This window comes from Hordeum vulgare, chromosome 1H (assembly GCF_904849725.1).
Source record: "Hordeum vulgare subsp. vulgare chromosome 1H, MorexV3_pseudomolecules_assembly, whole genome shotgun sequence".
Classification (NCBI taxonomy): domain Eukaryota; kingdom Viridiplantae; phylum Streptophyta; class Magnoliopsida; order Poales; family Poaceae; genus Hordeum; species Hordeum vulgare.
The window spans coordinates 500,372,909-500,393,118 of NC_058518.1; the positions used below are offsets into that span (position 1 = coordinate 500,372,909).

Below are 20,210 nucleotides of genomic sequence, written 5' to 3' on the forward strand. Positions count from 1 at the left end.
AGGCCACATCTACATTCAGCTTCACCGACCTGACCTTAGGCTTTGTCCATTTTGCTTCTCGTTTAGTCCCATATATATATATATATATATATATATATATATATATTCTTTTTTGCTTCTCGTTGCATTTGCTGTAATGGCCAGGATAGAAGTAGCGCTGTGATGGCCAGGATTCTACAACTGCTTTTGTTTCATGCCCGAGACCTGTAAAACATTTTCCTTTTTGCGAAAGAATAGGGGAGAACCCCACACACATAAAAAAAAACTTACAATCAGGCCCTTGGGAAACTTCTCCGCCTTGTTCCACCGACATGAGTTGATGGTGCGCCGCTCCACTGTTGGAAGGGTCGATCGCCGTTGTTGCTGCATGTCGAGACGCGCGATGGTAAGCGCAAAAGACACAGAGATCAATTAATTCAGAGATACAACTCCAGGCTGGGTTAGGACTTCCTTTGATCTTGATGCCCTGCTTCTTCCAAGCTCCATCTCCCCTTCGGAGGCTGTCTTCATTGCTCGTCCTTTTTTCTTGGAGGAAATCAGACAAGCCTCTGGTCTATGAAGGATGACGCAAGCCCTTGGCCTGATGGCTTCGGCTCCGCTTTTTAAAAGGCTAACTAGAACCTGATAAAAATGGACTTGCTCAATCTGCTAAATGATTTTCACAAGGATAAGGCGGACCTTAAACGCTTGAACACTGCTTATATTGTGCTTCTCTCAAAGAAAAGGGACGCCTCGAAACCGGAAAACTTTAGGCCGGTGTGCCTGCAAAATTGTTTGGTTAAATTAGTTGCCAAGTGCCTAGCGATTCGTGCAAAACCTCTCATTGACAACCTCACCCACCACGAGCAAACGGATTTCATTCGGGGACGAGGGATTGCAGACAACTTTGTTCTCCGACATTGTCCAAACTTGCTTCAAGCGCCGCCTCCCGGCGGTTGTTATTAAACTTGACTTCAACAAGGCCTTTGATTCGGTTTCCTGGGTCGCCCTGAATGCGATCTTGCGCGCCAAAGGGTTCCCCCCCCTCCTGGTGCCGCTGGGTTGATAAGCTAAATTCTTCGGCCAGCTCGGCTGTTATTTTGAACGGCACACCAGGACCTTGGTTTCAATGCAGGCGAGGTCTCAGACAAGGCGACCCCTTCTCTCCATACCTGTTCATTCTCGTCGCCGATGTTCTTAAGCGCCTTAGCGTATATTAATGGCCTTCTTTCCCACCCAATTTCGGATGATATCCCCTGCACCGTCTTGCAATATGCGGATGACACTTTAATCGTGCTGCCCCGGACAAAAACCAAATGCGCACCCTTAAGCAAATTCTGGACCAGTTCTCTGATGCCATCGGCCTCACTATCAACTTTCATAAGAGCACTTTTGCACCTATCCACATTGATCATGAGCTTTCTAACAGTCTTGCGGCCATACTGGGATACCCAATTGCCAGTTTCCCTCAGTCGTACCTTGGCTTGCCCCTATCTACTCATAAGCTAAACCTAGCTGACGTTTTCTTCATCATTGACAAGACTGACAGACGTTTAGCCGGCTGGCGGGGACTACTTCTGTCCTTGGCCGGAAGGGCAATTCTTGTTCGTTTGGTCCTCCGTGCCCTTCCAATTTATGCCATAAGTGTTCTTCTACTCCCTTCGGGCACCATCCAGGAGATCGAGAAACGTTGTAGGGCATTCTTCTGGACGGGGCAGGACACTGCCACCGGAGGGAAACTGCAAGGTGGCCTGGGACATGGTTTGCGCCCCTTTTATTAATGGGGGCATCAGATTCCAATCCCTCACTCAAATGAACCTTTGCCTTCTCCTTAAACACATCTCAAAATTGCACGACGTCCAATCCGCGAGAGAACCTTCCTACCTTGTGATCAAATACGTCTGGTCGAGCACCCATGATGTGGGCACGCCGGACAACCAGCATACCCATATTTGACACGATATCATGAAAGCGTTGGAGTTCTTTCGCTCAATAACCATGGTACAGCTTGGTAACGGAACAACTACATCCTTTTGGCTCGACCTTTGGCTTCCTCATGTCAACCACACAATGGCTCAAAATTTTCCTGCCTTGTTCTCCCACTCCAACAGAATTAACGCCTCTGTGGCTTATGTTTTGGCTTCGAGCGATCTAGACCTGGACCTTGGCCCCGCGGCTATCCCATGCGGCAGAATGCGAACTTACTCAATTACGCAATGTTCTGTCCTCGGTAAACGACAAAAATATGCTCTGAGACTGGAGTACAATGTTATTCCATTTAGCGGGGAGATTGTAGTCCTTCTTCTTCTTGTAATCTCCTTCTTGTAATCTCCTTCTTGTAATCTCCGTAATCTTCTCCCTCGTTCTTCTTTATCCCACCTGTATTTCTGGTATCTCATGTTGTAACATCTTTTATAATAAAAGGTTCAGGCAGGTGCAAGACCGCCGTTGGCGTGTCAAAAAAAAAAAAAGGAATAGCTTCAGCTTCAGCTTGTGCATAAGCCAGTTGTCCGAGTAAAATCTACTTAAACTTCTGCAAAAAGAAAGAAAAAAGCAGTAAAATTCATTCGATTGAGCTTGTAAAGGCTTAGGCCCTGTTTGATAACAAAGTAGTAAAAAAACTAAAGTATTAAAAACTGCAGTAATTTTACGTGTAGATAGAAAATAACATGGTTTTAATATAACAATATTTTTTGCAGTATTCACAATATAGAAAAACCGTTTGATTACGCCACATATTACTGTAAAGTTTACCAGCTAGCCGTTGATGGTGCATGCATTCGTAGCTAGCTAGCTAGCCGTTGCTAGCAGTCCTTCTTTTTGCCTTCTCTGTTTTTTAAAAAGAGGTCTGGGGTTCTTTTTTTTATGCAGAGAAAAAACCACAGTTTTTCTAATACTGCAGTTTTAAAATTACAATTCTTAGAGGCAATCAAACACCTCACTGTAAATAAAACTATGATAATCTCCAAAACTGCAGTATTCTACAAATACTACGAAAATTCTTCGTTATCAAACATGGCCTTATGGTCGTAGCTTATTTTGGTGCATGTTGTAAATTATGGAAACACCTTTTATGTTTGTTTATAATTATAAGATTGTTATTTAAAACTGTTAATTTGCACGGAATATCAATGTTATATCCGGTGCACACAAGAATTGGCATCACACCTAGAAAAATGTAAACAAGCAAGCAAGATTGTACACATTCATTTGGTACAGTGAGCAACCGATTTCAAGAACAGCATAGACACATCGCTAACATTGGTGGAAAAAATATCAAGAGTTATCAAATTCGGGTAGTAAAATGAACGCTTAATGTAGAGTAAGGTCAGGCAACCAACATCCCATGTAGCCAGCGCATGTTACAGCAAATAAGGAAACAGGTCTCATCAGAAAAGATTGAAAATGAACCAAATCTCTCATCAGGAATACAATCTGAACCCATCTCTGTTAATAACGAAAAGTTTCTTTTCTCAGGTAAATACTGAAGCACACACAAACAAACCACAAAGTTGTAATAAAAATGAACTGAAGGAGTACAACTACCAATCCAGAGAAACATGAGTACAACCACCAGACCAGAAAAACAAGATTACAATTAGATACTGAAGGGGAGTACAGATTAGCCAGTGAGATGAAAAACATCACAACAGAACAGTAGGTGATAACAGACACCCTTTTTTTAACGAAACAAAGATATACATGAACACAAACACGACCAAACCGGATGTGAGAGATACATGGAAACGTGGATACAAAACCGAGAGCAAAACTTGGCTAGACAGATGAAACAACATTTTTTTCAGAGGAAAAGTGCTGGGCACATCGATCTGATGAACCCCTCCTCCGCGTGCTCCGAGATGATCCAGACGAGGGTCGTGAGCCCACCACCTCGGCTGAGCTGCTTGGCGTGGGCCTCCCTGCTGCCCCGGATGGACGCGTACATGAGGAGATGCACCCACGCTTCCAGGATGAACTTTAACATGTTGTCGTCATCCTTATCCTCACGAAGTTCCTGTAAGCTCGGAATCCAGTACGCAAGTTTGCACACACTTTTTTCCATCGCAGTTCCGATCCACTGATGCTTTTCGTCAGACAGGAACAGAGCGATTTGAGTTCCTTCCCAGAGAGTACCAAGGCCCGAAAGACGATTCTCCCTTGGGTCCTCGAGCTGATCCACATTTTCCAGCATCCACGTGGCGAGCTCCTTTGCCTTTTGTTCTTTTGTTGTTGTATAACTACTACTGGGTTTATCCCCCTCTTTAATTTTTCCTATCTCCCTCGGGGTAGCTCGGGCTTTCTCGTACAGGCTGCGAAGCTTGAGGCCAGGCAGCATGCTCGGTTGTTTGGCGAGGAGGAACATCATGTAATCCGACATCGCCTTGATTGCCTTCTCATCATTTTGGGGCGCTGCTGGGACAACATTGTGGTAACACGAGAGGAAAAGGTCTGTGGCGATGTGCCAGATGAGGATTGCCTCTTGGAGCTCAAGAGGGAAATCTGTGGAGTTGAGGGAAGTGGCCTGCCTTTTGGGGTTGTTGATGAGTGTGGACTGGCCATGCATGGAACCAGCCTGGACATTCCTCCAAAGATAAGCTTGCTCATAGGTTTCAGGTTGGGCTTGATCATACCTCCAGCGATCATTAGTTTGTTGCTCATAGGGTCCGGACGAGGTCATTGAGGTTTCCTCGTCAGGGCAGTGCTGCGTCCTTACAAACACATTGTATCCCCTTTGATCAAATGGTGCATTTCTCCCACAGGCACAGATCTGCCTGGGGCAGGGCCGGCATGGAGGACGCTCATTGTCCATACCATTGCATATCCGCTCCCTGGGGTAGAATGGACACAAAGGAGGATCATTGTGCATATCATTGCAGAAAGGCTCCCCGGGGTAGAACGGCCATGAAGGAGGCAAATTGCACATACAATTGCAGTTCGGCACCCTGGGTGAATCAGTCCCTGGAGGCGTATAGGTGCCATTGCCGTTGGGCTGCCGACCTGGGGAATTGTTGCCACCACCATTGGGGTCCAGCGGCCTTGGAGACGGCCCATTTGTGGGCCCTGGACCCCCATTTGACCCTGGAGTCCCATTTGTGGGAGTGTCCGTTGGTGTCGAGGGAGCAGGGAATAAGTTTGCACATATAACATTGAATACCAGCTCCTTGACATAGTCTGGAATCCCATGGTCCCTTGAGTGGTCTTCTGATTCAGTCAGCAGCCTAGATATGCTGTATAGGTTGTGCCTTTCCCCACCACAACACGGTTCCAACAAGTTGTACCGCCCAAAGGTACCCTCCCACCTCCTGTAGCTCTCGTGCTTCTTGGGACAGTCACTTGTCCACAGCCACAAGGAGAGCCTGGAGATAGACAAGGACACGACCCAGCAACGTAGCTTGTGCCATCTCTTTCGGCACAAAACTTGATGATTCAAACAACTGTGTGCCCCCTTGAAGAATGAGTACGTCCAGGTTGAAGCTAGTGCTCTGAGCAGCCATCTCAAATCGAGGAGGAAGGTCGTGCCCAGCAATACATAACTGATAACTTGATCTTCTGTATGCATGCCCTCTTTGCATTGGAGGCCAAACAGCACGAGAGCGGTGGCGGTTAGGAGGGGTGAGGCCACACGGATGGCGTAGCCAGGCCATGTGTGGACAACAGCTGCCTTGGTATAGAGGATGTCATACATGAGGGAGAGTTCCATCTCCACCACCTTGCACATACTCTTCCATTGATCCGAGAACATGCTTGTGACGGCAGCACGATCCATGTGCTCCATCGAGTAATCAGAAAAGGCACCCTTGCATATATCGAACAGGCCATGAGCAACCAACAAGGCTTGCTCATCTTTCAGATTCTTGCCTCCACCGTAATCATCTATCAAGCTACAATCAATTGGCGGCAGCTTCTTGAATGACTTCTGGATGCGGCTCAAATTGCATAGCCATAGAGCCACCGCGCTCTCCACATACTTGAGAAGGCCTACCACTAACATGATGATGGACGCCTGACGCAACAATCCAGTAGTGCAACAGTTGGTGAGTATACACCTGTACACAACAAGTATGGATCCCAGGGACTGCAAGGGGACAAATATGACCACACGCAGCCAGAGCTCATTGTCCTCAATGGTGTAGGCGCTGATATTGTCCGGGCGAGCATTCTGCAGCAATAGGAACGGCACCCAGAAGGCGACGATCATCTTGCCGCACGGTTCTTTTTCAAGGTACAGGTTGCCGATGACATATGCCGGTCCCCACTCGGTCAGCTGGTACGCCAACCACAGTAAACCTCTCTTCCAACCTTTGCCTTCACGCCGTCGGCTGTCGGAGAAGACGGTAAGGATGAGATGCATGAGTAAGCTGAGTAGCGGCACTATCCGGAACACAGAGTCACTCAACCACTTCACCCAATGTTCCACCCATGCTAGCTAGTCATTTCGCCCTGCAGGCGCGTCAATCAAGATTAGTTTGTACACTGGCATTACATATGCAAGCATGCATCTACTATGTGTTGCAGCATGCTAGAAAGAGGTTAATAAGGTACGAAACCAGGATAAAGCAGGACATACCGGCATGCAGCAGCTAGCTAGGCAGATTGATGTTTCAACCTTCCGTTCGAGACTGAAGATGAGAGCTGCTCCTGAGTCCTGTCTGTAGAGATGGGACTGGCATATAGGCAGTTCTAAGTTGATCACTGATAGTGATAGCTTACTCGCAGAGAGTTCCCTAACCAGGTTCAGTACTTTTTAGTATTTTGTGCTGGACCATTAAACTATAGCTATTACCCATCAAGATTCATTTGAAGTCCTAATAAGAAATAATACAAGGTTGTTAGGGAAAGTTCGCTTTGCCCGGGGTTGTTATCAATCTGAACCAAGTATGTCAGTGTTTAGCGGATCCGATCTGCAAAATTCGCACTACTTACTGGGAGTTGATCAACATTGTTCTGAATTCCCCTACCTAGTACACACCAATAGCCACAAACAGAAACTAGCGACGAATAAGCCAAGAACTACCAAGGATACAGTGCACATCACATGCTTGTACTTGGCAAGACGCAGTTGGGAGGGTAGCAAGCGATGTTGCTTTTCTGATCAAGAAGAAACAATCAAACATCTTTTTCTCAAATGCCCACTAGCGAAGCTTTTATGGTGTATGGTAAATGTGGCTTCTAATGTCAGTTCTCCTAATAGCATTACCACTTTATTTGGGCCTAAAACAGCAGCCCACATTCGAGTCGGGGTGTGCGCATTAATTTGGGCTATATGAAATTGCCGGAATGATGTGATTTTAAACAGACAAACCATCACATTTTTTTTGCAGCTCATCTACAAAGATATTGCCTGGATCCGTACGTCGTCGTCACTCAACCATGTGAAAGCCAAGAAGCATATGGTCTTTGGATGCAACTGTTAGGAGACGGTAGCATGACATACTTACAACCACTTTGGATGACGATCTAATAAAAGGAATTGAAACGAGGCAATGTTTTTTGTCATTTTCATTGATTAAGAGAGGAGTTTTAGAGGTTAAGGCCCAAGGACAAATTATAACGATCACTCTCGCAGCATCATTTTATTCAAGAGCCTCGCCCCACTGTGCTCCCAAGCGACATCTCCTCTTTAATCCTAGCGACGACAACTTCAAATCAGGCGCTCATTTAAATGAGCTGAACTTAGGGAGCTAACTTACCAATGAAACTTAGGTAGCTAACTTACCAATGAAGATTCTCTCAGAATCAGACGCTCATTTAGATGAGCTGAAACTCTTACAGAATAGTCATTCATATGGTCATACCAACGAGTATGTTTTTTTTTCTAGAAAATCACAACAAACAACCTTGAGGTAATTGACAACCTTATGGTAGGCATCCATGCATCCAAGGAATTTTGGCTGGAAGAATCTTGTCTCTAGAGAGGGTACTGGCATATGGGCAGTTGTAAGGAGCTGTTCGGGAAATCTCCATCTCCGTCAAATCCAGGAATCTGCAAAATACCTGTTTCCCCGCTTCATAAATTTAAACTGCGGCTCCGGCTGCTCCGGGAGCGGAGTTACGAAGCGGGAGGGACTCCGAACATGCCTTAAGTTGATCACTGATAGTGATAGCTCGCTCGCAGAGAGTTTACTAATAAACCAGGTTAAGTACCTTTTAGTATCACTAGTGGAAAACGGGCCTTTGGCCGGGACCCTTTAGTCCCGGCCTGCCTCTGGGCCGGGACTAAAGGTCCCGGCCACGTCGCCCCAATTCTCAATGCCTCCCTCGAGGCTTTAGTCCCGGCCCGTAAGGAGCCTTTAGTCCCGGTTCGTGTCCCAAACCGGGACTAAAGGGCTACGCGGTGGGCAGTGGTGGTGGCAACCGTTCGTATCCTCCTTTAGTCCCGGTTTGTGGCTCAACCCGGGACTAAAGGCCTAACACGTGGCCTGCCGTAGTGGTGGAAACCATTGGTATACCTCTTTAGTCTCGGTTGGTGGCTCAACCCGGGACTAAAGGCCCAAACGGTTTGCATCCCGCGTCGTTTCGGGCGATGAAAAGCACGAACCGAAGCAGAGTCGCCATTTCTCTGTTTCTTCTTCTCTCTCGCTCTCGCTCTCTGTTCTTCTCCTCTCTTCTTCCCTTCTCTTCTTCCACCATGCCAACTCGCTTTAGAGAGGTGCTCGCACATGGCAAGACCATGCTCGATGTCGTGTACACGAACGAGAGCAGGGAGATGCCGTATTTTCTTGAACAGTTGAAGGAACGATGGCTTGACGCCGCAATGGATCATGAGAAGTTCTTGGGGCTTGATCTGGAGTACACAACCGATCAACGCGGTGTTGCCGTCATCCAACTATGCTTCGCACACCATGTCTTGATCTTCCAATGGGCGAGGTAAGTTTTGAGGCTTTCTTTGATCCAAGGTAATGACATTGTAAGTTTATTTGTTTCAATCATAGTTGGTTCCGTTCAAATAGTTGTAGTGAAACAATTTTGATTAGTTGAAGGGGAACACAATCTGATTGGAATAGTGTTCCATAATCTGAAAAATCGTATTAGAATCAACTAGTGTTTAATATGTTTCATTGGAATCATAGTTGGTTCGCTTCAAATAGTTGTAGTGAAACAATTTTGATTAGTTGAAGGGAACACAATCTGATTGGAATAGTGTTCCACAATCTGAAAAATCTGATTGGTTCAATATGTTCCATTGAAATCATAGTTGTAGTGATACAATTTTATGCGGTGTTCTTTGATCCAAGGTTATGAAAATTGCATATAGCTAGTGATCTCTCTAGGTTCCATTGGATAGCAATATGATATGTCATAGTCATGAAAATTGCATATAGCTAGTGATCTCTCTAGGTTCCATTGGATAGCTATAGTGATCTCTCTAGGTTCCATTGGATAGCTATAGTGATTTATCTAGGTTCCATTGCATATGTTCTATTTGAATCCTAAAGATAATTTTCTCTTTAGTTGTAGTGAAACATGTTTCCTTATTGCAGCAGTATGTAACATTTGTTCCATTTTAATTTGTTTCTGTTGCAGTAGTGACAAGCATTGTCCAGAACTCATGGACTTCCTTCGCAGCGGCATCACTTTTGCTACCGTTGACATAACGAACGACAAGCTGAAGATGAGGTACAACTTTGGTATTGAGATACCAACTGGTTGCATCATTGATCTCCAAACGGTATTCAGGCTTCGACATGTCAGGACTTCGATGGCTCATATGGCAGTTGCCTTGATCGACGAGCAATATGGTGATATGGAGACCAATTTCCCAAAGTCTCAGCACAAACTTTGGGAGAAGGCCCCACTTGATCGTATCAACATTGAGTATGCAGCAAAAGATGCATACGTTTCATACGAGTTGTACCGCAAGATTCGAGTCGTCAACTATGGCCAGCGTCACCTCGAATAAGGTGGACATTCTGATTCGAGTCGTCAACTATGGCCAGCGTCACCTCGAATATATATATCTATGATAGCTATTATTATGTACTGTTTGGACTAGTATCATGTATTGCTTGGACCAATTTATATATGTCTAGTTTTTGTTTGTGCCATTATAGTTTCCAAATTTGAATGGTTTAGCCCTTTCTAACTTCATTTGCTACTTTTGAATGGTTTAGCCCTTTCTAACTTCATGGTATCATGCATTTCGACCACATATATATACAAAAAGTCTTCAGTTCAAATAAGTTCAAAAAATGAAATCCCTTTTGTAACAGATCTGTTTTTGATTAAAACAGTCATTTAAAAATGAAAGACCATTAGTCCCACGTGGCGTGCAGCGGAACCACGTGGCGTGCCGCGGAACCACTTTTGTTGTGGGGGTCGCTTTTCCTTCTTCTCCTTGTGCTAGATATTTGTTATGCATTAGGGAAAGAAGGAATAGCGACCATCATCGACGGTCAAAAAATCAGGTGAGGGAGTGTCCACCATACATGAGAGAAGAAGAATGCCGACTGTTGTTGTGGGGGTTGCTTCTCCTTCTTCTCTTTGTGCTAGATATTTGTTATGCACTAGCGAAAGAAGGAGTAGAGACCATCATCGACGGTCGAAAAATCAGGTGAGGGAGTGTCCACCATACATGAGAGAAGAAGAATGTCGACTGTTCCTGTGGGGGGTCGTTTCTCCTTCTTCTCCTTGTGCTAGATATTGGTTATGCACTAGGGGAAGTAGGAGTAGCGACCATCATCGACGGTTGAAAAATCAGGAGTAGCGACCATCATCGACAAAAAGTATGGAGTTCAAATAAGTTCAAAAAATGAAATCCCTTTGTAAGATATGAGTTCTCGTTCGAAACACTGATACTTCGAGAGAGATTGTCCGTTTTGTACACGAAGTGCATCCAGTTTTTGTCGTAGCCCTCTCAACTTTTTAACACATGCTATGTGGGTGAAATGATGATAGCATGCCAACTTTCAACATTTTCAGAGTTCATTTGTAGTGCTTTTCAATTTCAGGGTCAACTAGCTCAAAAAAAAAAAGTAAATGCACGAAGAATACCAAATGAAGTCAGAAATTGTTGAAATTTTGTGATGTGCCTTTGAATGGTGCATTTTGAACACACAAAAAGTATGGAGTTCAAATAAGTTCAAAAAAATGAAATCCCTTTGTAAGAGATGAGTTCTCGTTCGAAACGCTGATACTTCGAGAGAGATTGTCCGTTTTGTACACGAAGTGCATCCAGTTTTTCCTCCTCGTCGCGCGCCGTCGACACCTCCGGCCGGTAAGCCCCCCGCCCCCTCCTCCCCAACACTCCGGCCAGTAGAAGAAAAGAAGAAAAAGGAGAAGAAAAGAAGAAAAAGGAGAAGAAAGGAAGAAAACGAGAAGAAAGGAAGAAAAAGGAGAAGAAAGGAAGAAAACGAGAAGAAAGGAAGAAAAAGGAGAAGAAAGGAAGAAAAATATTTTTTTGTCATTTAATTCCTATTGTTATTAGGTTTGTGCTAGATTATTAGGGTTAGTAATATTTAGAATTAGGAAAAAGGAAAATAAGAAGAGGAGGAGAAGAAAAGAAGAAAAAGGAGAATAAGAAGAGGAGGAGAGGAGAAGAAGAGGAAAAATAGAAGAAGAGGAGAAGTAGAAGAAGAGAAAAAATTAGAAGAGGAGGAGAGGAGAAGTAGAAGAAGAGAAGAGGAGAAGTAGTAGAAGAAGAGGAGAAGTAGAAGTAGAAGAGGAAGTAGAAGAAGAGGAGAAATAGAAGAAGAGGAAAAATTAGTTTAGGGTTACAAGAAGAAGAAATATTGTATAGTGTATATGCTTAAGTGTTAATAGTGTTTCTTAGATTATTGCTTAATTTTGCTATTGTATATGCTTAAGTGTTAATAGTTTAATTTTGCTATTGTATATGCTTAAGTGTTAATAGTTTATTTTTAGCAAGAAAATTAATAGAACTAGTTTATTTTTTTAGTTCATTTTACGATGCCTATCCCGCATCCTCGTCGTCGACTCGGCGGAGGACACCTACTTGATCAGAGGGGCCCTGTCCGGGACTGGGCTCCGCCCGGCTGGTATTGGGAGGTGCTACCTTCCGGGGGGCGTAGGTTGGTGAGGACCCAGCCCGTCGTTGACCCGATCCTTGTTTGGTGGCGGTCGCGTGGGCCAGTGAGGGTGCCGAGGCTTCCGGACACCGCGGAGGTGGTACGTCACCGTGTCAGCGAGGAGGATGAGCACGTCCATCACTACATGGTTGCGTTGGAGGGCAGGTTCGAGCATACCTGGCAGGTTCTTCGGGGATCTCACTGGAGCTATGATCCTGTGATGGTTCCTTCTCTTTGGGTGTCCACCGCCCGCGCCGATACCCGTCGGGCGCTATGGTTCTAGATGTATCAGTGATGCTATACATATGATAGTATTCGAGGAGTATTAGTGATAATATTCGACGATGTACGGAGAAAAGAGATGATGTATTTTCTTCACGACCCTTCCATCACAGTATGACTTACACCATAAGCCTGATGACTATACACGCACATTGCAGAATGAAGTGAAAAAGAGCAGATCACGTGCAAGTGCAAGTGGGAGCAAATCAAGTTCAACTACAAGCAAGAAAAAATCAGACGTTCCTCAGCTTGGACAACAGGCCAAACACTCGATCCCACCCCTCAAGGTGTTAACCGAGAATGTTCCCCCTCCGGTGCAGGGGCAAGCTTTTGAAATAGCAAAGAAGTGGGCGGCTGAATGGGGTGTCTCGGTTGAAGATGTTCTCGCTTCCCAAGACGACAGGTTACCCAAGGCTGTGGTAGCCCCTAAGCCACAGTTTGTCATGGGAGAGCCTTTGGTCAGCAAAGATGTGTTGGAATTATGCCCTAGAGGCAATAATAAATATAGTTATTATTATAATTCCTGTATCAAGATAATCGTTTATTATCCATGCTATAATTGTATTGAATGAAGACTCATTTACATGTGTGGATACATAGACAAAACACTGTCCCTAGCAAGCCTCTAGTTGGCTAGCCAGTTGATCAAACATAGTCAGTGTCTTCTGATTATAAACAAGGTGTTGTTGCTTGATAACTGGATCACGTCATTAGGAGAATCACGTGATGGACTAGACCCAAACTAATGGACGTAGCATGTTGATCGTGTCATATTGTTGCTACTATTTTCTGCGTGTCAAGTATTTGTTCCTATGACCATGAGATCATATAACTCACTGACACCGGAGGAATACTTTCTGTGTATCAAACATCGCAACGTAACTGGGTGACTATAAAGATGCTCTACGCGTATCTCCGAAGGTGTTAGTTGAGTTGGTATGGATCAAGACTGGGATTTGTCACTCCGTGTGACGGAGAGGTATCTCGGGGCCCACTCGGTAATACAACATCACATACAAGCCTTGCAAGCAATGTGACTTAGTGTAAGTTGCAGGATCTTGTATTACGGAACGAGTAAAGAGACTTGCCGGTAAACGAGATTGAAATAGGTATGCGGATACTGACGATCGAATCTCGGGCAAGTAACATACCGAAGGACAAAGGGAATGACATACGGGATTATATGAATCCTTGGCACTGAGGTTCAAACGATAAGATCTTCATAGAATATGTAGGATCCAATATGGGCATCCAGGTCCCGCTATTGGATATTGACCGAGAAGTCTCTCGGGTCATGTCTACATAGTTCTCGAACCCGCAGGGTCTGCACACTTAAGGTTCGACGTTGTTTTATGCGTATTTGAGTTATATGGTTGGTTACCGAATGTTGTTCGGAGTCCCGGATGAGATCACGGACGTCACGAGGGTTTCCGGAATGGTCCGGAAACGAAGATTGATATATAGGATGACCTCATTTGATTACCGGAAGGTTTTCGGAGTTACCGGGAATGTACCGGGAATGACGAATGGGTTCCGGGAGTTCACCGGGGGGGGGGGGGCAACCCACCCCGGGGAAGCCCATATGCCTTGAGGGTGGCGCACCAGCCCTTAGTGGGCTGGTGGGACAGGCCAAAAGGGCCCTATGCGCATTGGAAGAAAAATCAAAGAGAAAAAAAAGGAGGAGGTGGGAAGGGAAGGAAGGACTCCCACCGACCAAACCAAGTCCAACTCGGTTTGGGGGGGGGGGAGACCTTCCCGCCTTGGCTCGGAGATTATGTCCTTAATGCTGCGCTAGGAGATGAACCACCCGCTACGGCTGATCAGGATGTTAAGAACGCTTGGTTAGCACGTAAGGAGGACTACTCAGTAGTTCAATGTGCAGTCTTGTATGGCTTAGAACCGGGACTTCAACGTCGCTTTGAGCGTCATGGAGCATTTGAGATGTTCCAGGAGTTGAAGTTTATCTTTCAGAAGAACACCCGGATCGAGAGGTATGAGACCTCCGATAAATTCTATGCTTGCAAGATGGAGGAAAACTCGTCTGTCAGTGAACATGTGCTCAAAATGTCTGGGTACTCAAACCGTCTAGCTGAGCTGGGGATTGAACTCCCGCAAGAGGCTATCACTGACAGAATCCTTCAATCACTGCCGCCAAGCTATAAAGGCTTTGTGTTGAACTACAACATGCAAGGGATGAACAAGTCTCCCGGCGAGTTGTTTGCGATGCTGAAAGTCGCAGAGTCTGAACTCCGTAAAGAGCATCAAGTGTTGATGGTGAATAAGACCACTAGTTTCAAGATTAAACGGCAAAGGCAAGAAGGGTAATTCAAAGAAGAGAGGCAAGCCTGTTGCCAATCCGACGAAGAAACCCAAAGCTGGACCTAAGCCTGAAACAGAGTGTTACTATTGCAAGGGTATGGGTCACTAGAAGCGCAATTGCCCCAAGTATCAGGCAGATAAGAAGGCGGCCAAAGAAAAATTAGGTATATTTGATATACATGTTATTGATGTGTACTTAACCGGCTCTCGTAGTAGTGCCTGGGTATTCGATACCGGTTCTGTTGCTCATATTTGCAACTCGAAACAGGAACTGCGGAATAGACGAAGGCTGACGAAAGATGAAGTGACGATGCGCGTAGGAAATGGTTCCAAGGTTGATGCAATCACCGTAGGCACAATTTCACTTCAGTTACCATCAGGATTAGTTATGAACTTGAATCATTGTTATTTAGTGCCTGCGTTGAGCATGAACATTATATCTGGATCTTGTTTATTGCGAGACGGTTACTCTTTTAAGTCAGAGAATAATGGTTGTTCTATTTCTATGAGTAACATCTTTTATGGTCATGCACCCAATGTGAGAGGATTGTTCATATTGAATCTTGATAGCGATACACACATACATAACATTGAGACCAAAAGAGTTAGAGTTAACAATGATAGCGCCATATTTTTGTGGCACTGCCGCTTAGGTCATATTGGTGTAAAGCGCATGAAGAAACTCCATGCCGATGGACTTTTGGAGTCACTTGACTTTGATTCACTTGACACGTGCGAACCATGCCTCATGGGCAAGATGACTAAGACTCCGTTCTCCGGAACAATGGAGCGTGCAAGTGACTTGTTGGAAATCATACATACCGATGTGTGTGGTCCGATGAGCGTAGAGGCACGCGGCGGATATCATTATTTTCTCACCTTCACTGACGATTTGAGTAGATATGGTTATGTCTACTTAATGAAGCACAAGTCTGAAACATTTGAAAAGTTCAAGCAATTTCAGACTGAAGTTGAAAATCATCGCAACAAGAAGATCAAGTTCCTACGGTCTGATCGTGGGGGTGAATATCTGAGTTTCGAGTTTGGTGCTCACTTAAGACAATGTGGAATTGTTTCACAGTTGACACCGCCTGGAACACCACAGCGTAATGGTGTGTCCGAACGTCGTAATCGTACTTTATTAGAGATGGTGCGATCTATGATGTCTCTTACCGATTTGCCGTTATCGTTTTGGGGTTATGCATTAGAAACAGCTGCATTCACTTTAAATAGGGCACCATCAAAATCCGTTGAGACGACACCATACGAACCGTGGTATGGCAAAAGGCCAAAGTTGTCGTTTCTTAAAGTTTGGGGATGTGATGCTTATGTCAAAAAGCTTCAGCCTGAAAAGCTGGAACCCAAAGCGGAAAAGTGCGTCTTCATAGGTTACCCAAAAGAGACAGTTGGGTACACCTTCTATCTCAAATCCGAGGGCAAAGTGTTTGTTGCTAAAAACAGAGCTTTTCTCGAGAAGGAGTTTCTCTCGAGAGAATTGAGTGGGAGGAAGATATAACTTGACGAGGTTGTCGAACCTCTCATCCCTCTGGATGGTGGCGCAGGGCAAGGGGAAACCTCTGTCGTTGCGACGCCGGTTGAGGAGGAAGTTAATGATGATGATCATGAAACTCCGGTTCAAGTTTCTGTCGAACCACGCACGTCGACGAGACCACGTGCTGCTCCAGAGTGGTACGGTAATCCCGTCTTGTCAATCATGTTGTTGGACAACGATGAACCTGCAAATTATGAAGAAGCAATGGTGGGCCCAGATTCCAACAAATGGCTAGAAGCCATGAAGTCCGAGATAGGATCCATGTATGAGAACAAAGTGTGGACTTTGGAGGTACTGCCTGAGGGCCGCAAGGCTATTCAGAATAAATGGATCTTTAAGAGGAAGACAGACGCTGACGGCAATGTGACCGTTTATAAAGCTCGACTTGTGGCAAAGGGTTTTTCACAAGTTCAAGGAGTTGACTACGATGAGACATTCTCACCCGTAGCGATGCTTAAGTCTGTCAGAATCATGTTAGCAATAGCTGCATTTTTCGATTATGAAATCTGGCAGATGGATGTCAAAACGGCGTTCCTTAACGGTTTCCTTAAGGAAGAATTGTATATGATGCAACCCGAAGGTTTTGTCGATCCTAAGAATGCTAACAAGGTGTGCAAGCTCCAGCGATCCATTTATGGACTGGTGCAAGCATCTCGGAGTTGGAACAAACGTTTTGATGAGGTGATCAAAGCATTTGGGTTTATACAAGTGGTTGGAGAATCTTCTATTTACAAGAAAGTGAGTGGGAGCTCTGTGGCGTTTCTAATATTATATGCGGATGACATATTGCTGATTGGAAACAACGTGGAGTTTTTGGAGAGCATAAAGGATTACTTGAATAAAAGTTTCTCTATGAAGGACCTAGGAGAAGCTGCTTACATTCTAGGCATTAAGATCTATAGGGATAGATCAAAACGCCTGATAGGACTTTCACAAAGCACATACCTTGATAAAGTTTTGAAGAGGTTCAAAATGGAACAGTCCAAGAAAGGGTTCTTGCCAGTTTTACAAGGTACGAGATTGAGTAAGACTGAGTGCCCAGCAACTGATGAGGATAGAGAGCATATGCGCACCGTCCCCTATGCTTCAACCATAGGTCCTATCATGTATGCAATGCTTTGCACTAGACCGGACGTTAGCCTGGCCATAAGTATGGCAGGTAGGTTCCAGAGTAATCCAGGAGTGGATCACTGGACGGCGGTCAAGAATATCCTGAAGTACCTGAAAAGGACTAAGGAGATGTTTCTCGTGTATGGAGGTGACGAAGAGCTTGCCGCAAAAGGTTACGTCGATGCAAGCTTTGACACAGATCCGGACGACTCTAAGTCGCAAACCGGATACGTATTTATTCTTAATGAGGGTGCGGTAAGCTGGTGCAGTTCCAAGCAAAGTGTCGTAGCAGATTCTACATGTGAAGCGGAGTACATGGCTGCCTCAGAGGCGGCTAAGGAGGGTGTCTGGATGAAGCAATTCATGACGGATCTTGGAGTGGTGCCAAGCGCACTGAATCCAATAACCTTGTTCTGTGACAACACGGGTGCCATTGCCTTAGCAAAGGAACCACGGTTTCACAAGAAGTCCAAACACATCAAACGACGCTTCAACCTCATCTGCGACTACGTCGAAGGGGAGGACGTGAATATATGCAAAGTGCACACGGATCTGAATGTAGCAGACCCGCTGACTAAACCTCTTCCACGGGCTAAGCATGATCAACACCAGAACTGTATGGGTGTTAGATTTATTACAATGTAATTCGCATGATGATGTGAGGACTAGATTATTGACTCTAGTGCAAGTGGGAGACTGTTGGGATTATGCCCTAGAGGTAATAATAAATATAGTTATTATTATAATTCCTGTATCAAGATATTCGTTTATTATCCATGCTATAATTGTATTGAATGAAGACTCATTTACATGTGTGGATACATAGACAAAACACTGTCCCTAGCAAGCCTCTAGTTGGCTAGCCAGTTCATCAAAGATAGTCAGTGTCTTCTGATTATAAACAAGGTGTTGTTGCTTGATAACTGGATCACGTCATTAGGAGAATCACGTGATGGACTAGACCCAAACTAATAGACATAACATGTTGATCGTGTCATTTTGTTGCTACTGTTTTCTGCGTGTCAAGTATTTATTCCTATGACCATGAGATCATATAACTCACTGACACCGGAGGAATGCTTTGTGTGTATCAAACGTCGCAACGTAACTGGGTGACTATAAAGATGCTCTACAGGTATCTCCGAAGGTGTTAGTTGAGTTAGTATGGATCAAGACTGAGATTTGTCACTCCGTATGACGGAGAGGTATCTCGGGGCCCACTCGGTAATGCAACATCACACACAAGCCTTGCAAGCAATGTGACTTAGTGTAAGTTGCGGGATCTTGTATTACGGAACGAGTAAAGAGACTTGCCGGTAAACGAGATTGAAATAGGTATACGGATACTGACGATCGAATCTCGGGCAAGTAACATACCGAAGGACAAAGGGAATGACATACGGGATTATATGAATCCTTGGCACTGAGATTCAAACGATAAGATCTTCGTAGAATATGTAGGATCCAATATGGGCATCCAGGTCCCGCTATTGGATATTGACCGAGGAGTCTCTCGGGTCATGTCTACATAGTTCTCGAACCCGCAGGGTCTGCACACTTAAGGTTCGACGTTGTTTTATGCGTATTAGAGTTATATGGTTGGTTACCGAATGTTGTTCGGAGTCCCGGATGAGAACACGGACGTCACGAGGGTTCCCGGAATGGTCCGGAAACAAAGATTGATATATAGGATGACCTCATTTGATTACCGGAAGGTTTTCGGAGTTACCGGGAATGTACCGGGAATGACGAATGGGTTCCGGGAGTTCACCGGGGGGGGGGGGAACCCACCCCGGGGAAGCCCATAGGCCTTGAGGGTGGCGCACCAGCCCTTAGTGGGCTGGTGGGACAGGCCAAAAGGGCCCTATGCGCATTGGAAGAAAAATCAAAGAGAAAAAAAAAGGAGGAGGTGGGAAGGGAAGGAATGACTCCCACCGACCAAACCAAGTCCAACTCGGTTTGGGGGGGGGGGACCTTCCCGCCTTGGCTCGGCTGACCCCCTTGGGGCTCCTTGAGCCCCAAGGCAAGCCCCCCCTCTCCCACCTATATATACGGAGGTTTTAGGGCTGATTTGAGACGACTTTTCCACGGCAGCCCGACCACATACCTCCACGGTTTTTCCTCTAGATCGCGTTTCTGCGGAGCTCGGGCGGAGCCCTGCTGAGACAAGGTCATCACCAACCTCTGGAGCGCCGTCACACTGCCGGAGAACTCTTCTACCTCTCCGTCTCTCTTGCTGGATCAAGAAGGCCGAGATCATCGTCGAGCTGTACGTGTGCTGAACGCGGAGGTGCCGTCCGTTCGGTGCTAGATCGTGGGACTGATCGCGGGATAGTTCGCGGGGCGGATCGAGGGACGTGAGGACGTTCCACTACATCAACCGCGTTCACTAACGCTTCTGCTGTACGGTCTACAAGGATACGTAGATGACTCATCCCCTCTCGTAGATGGACATCACCATGATAGGTCTTCGTGCGCGTAGGAAAAAATTTCTTTCCCATGCGACGTTCCCCAAGAAGATGATCTCCCAACAAATATGCGTTACTTGCATACATGGTACTTAAGTGAATCAAAGAATGGGAGAACGATGATCGTGGTGAGTGTCCCGCGGGAGTACTAGGGCCGCACCGAAGAAATCCATATCGACTTTGATGAACTCTTCCAGATGTACAATGGCGACGCCCTCGACAAATTGCTTATGAGTTGGTATTGTCTGTAAGTTTTTCAATTCGTTGTCTACATATAACTTGTTTAGTTATTTCAATTCATTGTCTATATATAACTTATACTCTATTATGCAGAATGAAGATTCTGGATTTTAAAAGTAAGAACATCCTAAATATTGGGTTTATTGACCCACATAAAGTACATATAGTGACGCTAACTGATAAACCCAAGGAGACGGAGGAAAACCTTCTAAGGTTTCTAACAGATCAAAATTT

General features: G+C 45.2%; 1 protein-coding gene across 1 annotated transcript; it reads right to left on the reverse strand.

Moving 5' to 3' along the window:
• Nucleotides 1-3,781: 3,781 nt before the first annotated feature.
• Nucleotides 3,782-6,553, reverse strand: LOC123402247. The gene is made up of 2 exons (XM_045096142.1): nucleotides 6,548-6,553; nucleotides 3,782-6,406 (listed from the first exon to the last, which is right to left on the reverse strand). Exons 1-2 carry the CDS (start codon nucleotides 6,551-6,553, stop codon nucleotides 3,782-3,784), a joined length of 2,631 nt encoding a protein of 876 aa, XP_044952077.1.
• Between the last annotated feature and the right edge of the window lie 13,657 nt (nucleotides 6,554-20,210).